This window comes from Cynoglossus semilaevis, chromosome 20 (genome assembly GCF_000523025.1).
Source record: "Cynoglossus semilaevis isolate Cse_v1.0 chromosome 20, Cse_v1.0, whole genome shotgun sequence".
NCBI lineage: Eukaryota > Metazoa > Chordata > Actinopteri > Pleuronectiformes > Cynoglossidae > Cynoglossus > Cynoglossus semilaevis.
The window spans coordinates 5,473,017-5,475,241 of NC_024326.1; the positions used below are offsets into that span (position 1 = coordinate 5,473,017).

At 40.4% G+C, this 2,225-nt stretch overlaps 1 protein-coding gene across 1 annotated transcript in view; it reads left to right on the plus strand.

Annotated features, from left to right (window-relative positions):
- Nucleotides 1-2,225, plus strand: part of LOC103396213 (cadherin-24-like) — a 31,513-nt gene that overhangs the window by 28,896 nt on the left and 392 nt on the right. The window contains exons 8-9 of the mRNA XM_025052427.1: nucleotides 550-575; nucleotides 2,088-2,183. Coding sequence (XP_024908195.1) covers nucleotides 550-575; nucleotides 2,088-2,183 — 122 coding nt within the window. The remainder of the gene's footprint in view (nucleotides 1-549; nucleotides 576-2,087; nucleotides 2,184-2,225) is intronic.

Consider the following 2,225-nt stretch of genomic DNA (forward strand, 5'->3'; position numbering starts at 1 on the left):
GCAGGAATGTGTAAGTCGTGGAAAGAAGTCAATATTGTGACAAATATTTGTGATATTTAATGATTTTATATAATGATAGAAACGTATTCTTTTGTTTATTTTATATATTTTTACATTTGAAGTTTTGAAATTTCCCAGTTGAACCCAGACCTGACTTGACTTTCTATTGAAATCTGTGATGTCATTAAGGTGATGTACTCACGATCTGATTGGTTTCCTTGAGGAGGCGGGGTTTACCAAGACTGTTATTATTCTTCAGACTAGATTATTCTCCCAAACTTCAGTAAAATAACAAAACAGAGGGTTTTTTTTAAGAAAAAATATATATTTTCACATCAACCTGAGGTTTCCACCTGTGGACGACACACGTGTTTCCACACCGTATCACATTGCAGTGAAACAAACATCCTTTAATTACGTTACATTACAATCACCACCACCGCCGCCGCCGCCTCCGCCGCCGCTGCTGCAAGACGGAAGGAAAACAAAGATTACCACTCAGAATAAAAACCTCTCATCTCCGTCCGCCACTTAATTGATCCACTTAAGACTCTGAACCAGCCTTCGCTGCGAGGGTATAATCAGTGGCTGAGACAGACGCCCGTCAAGACCCCCCTTCCTGCGAGACCACTTTGTTGTTCAGCCGTTTTCTTGCCGCGTGCGTTGGCCGCGGCCTGTTTGTGTTGCGACACATTAAAGAGTCTTTCGCCTTTGATGTTGGGCTGAAACACTGTTCTTGCCTGGGCTCTAATAATCAGCTCAGATGAATTCATCCAGAGCGTGTGGAGCGGTACAGAGGCAGCGTTAGTCAACGCAGTCGGACGAGTCAACAAGGAAATCTAATGCAATCGGAGGAAACAACCCTGCAGTGAACACAACACCAGTGAACCATGGGATATTTCATTACCGCAGACGCCGTGCCACGCCGAGCTCCGTTGGTGGATGTTCTACCAAGTCCAAAGTCTGACACTTATGGCTGATGAACAGCTTCACACCAACAGGAGGGTTATTCACGCTGTAGTCATCTTCATCTTCATCTTCATCATCATTGAAAACACTTTATTTTGAGTGGATTTTCAGCTCAAATCTTGCTTTAATTTATAACAACATTTACGCTAACATTGTTTGTGATTTTTAGTTAATAATGCTACATTCCTGACATGAATGCTACATTCTTGACATGTTTTTTTTAAAAACAAATTGTTTTACTTCCAACCTGTACACATGATTTTATAGGCCAACGTTTGACTTGAGCTAAATTATTATATTTCTGAAAACTTTAGCATTTGTCACTTACTGTTTAGTGGTTTCTCACTACATTTAGGGTCAACTTTTTTCTTTACCAACATTTTCATTCTACGAGTCATTTTTCAGCCACCCTGATCGTACGTTTGTCGTACGAGTATATATTTTTTGCTCAATGATACTATAAATTTCAAAATTGAAATATTTTTGCAATTCTTTTCCATTTTCTAAACAGATTTTCCCGCTGAACTCTTACATATATTTATTATATTTATTACGATGATATTGTTGTTGAACGATATTTTCATCCGCCGTTCCTAACGACGTTCCTTGAAGATTTACCGTGGTTAAATGATCTAACGGTGTTTTAATGATCAAAGGTCGCTGAGGTTTTACATCACACCGTGGATTTGGCTCCAACACAAACATTTATTAGTTCATTATAATGAAATACATGATGTAGCAGAGCCTGTGCCAACGTGGATAATGTACTGTGTACCATAATATTGAAGTATGAATAATTAAATACCACATTCTATAGGAGCACGCGTTCAATTCCACTCACGTTTAAAAATCAATCACCCGTCGTGTTTCAGTTCAGGTTTAACAAAAGCTTCTTTTTGGTTGCACTAAATAAGAGCAACAGCAGCCACACACTGTGAATATACTGCTCCACGGAGCATCGGTGCCAAGAACTGTTGTGCCATTGGCACCAGTGGAGAAAGTGTTGGCCAGGAACTTAAGAACATTTATTCACGATCTCTCTCTCTGGTCATAAAATGTTACGTAAACAAAACACAAAACACTTCAGTTGTTTTTTTTGTTTGTTTGTTTTTTTGCAGACGTTACTCACACCGGGCCCAGGAGAAAGGTCGCACCTACAGCTGGGCTCAGAACCCCGGCATGGATCACAACTACTCCGGACCTGGAGGGGCGCTGTACGGGCGCCTCTGCTACAGCAGCCACACTTTGCCTGTTTT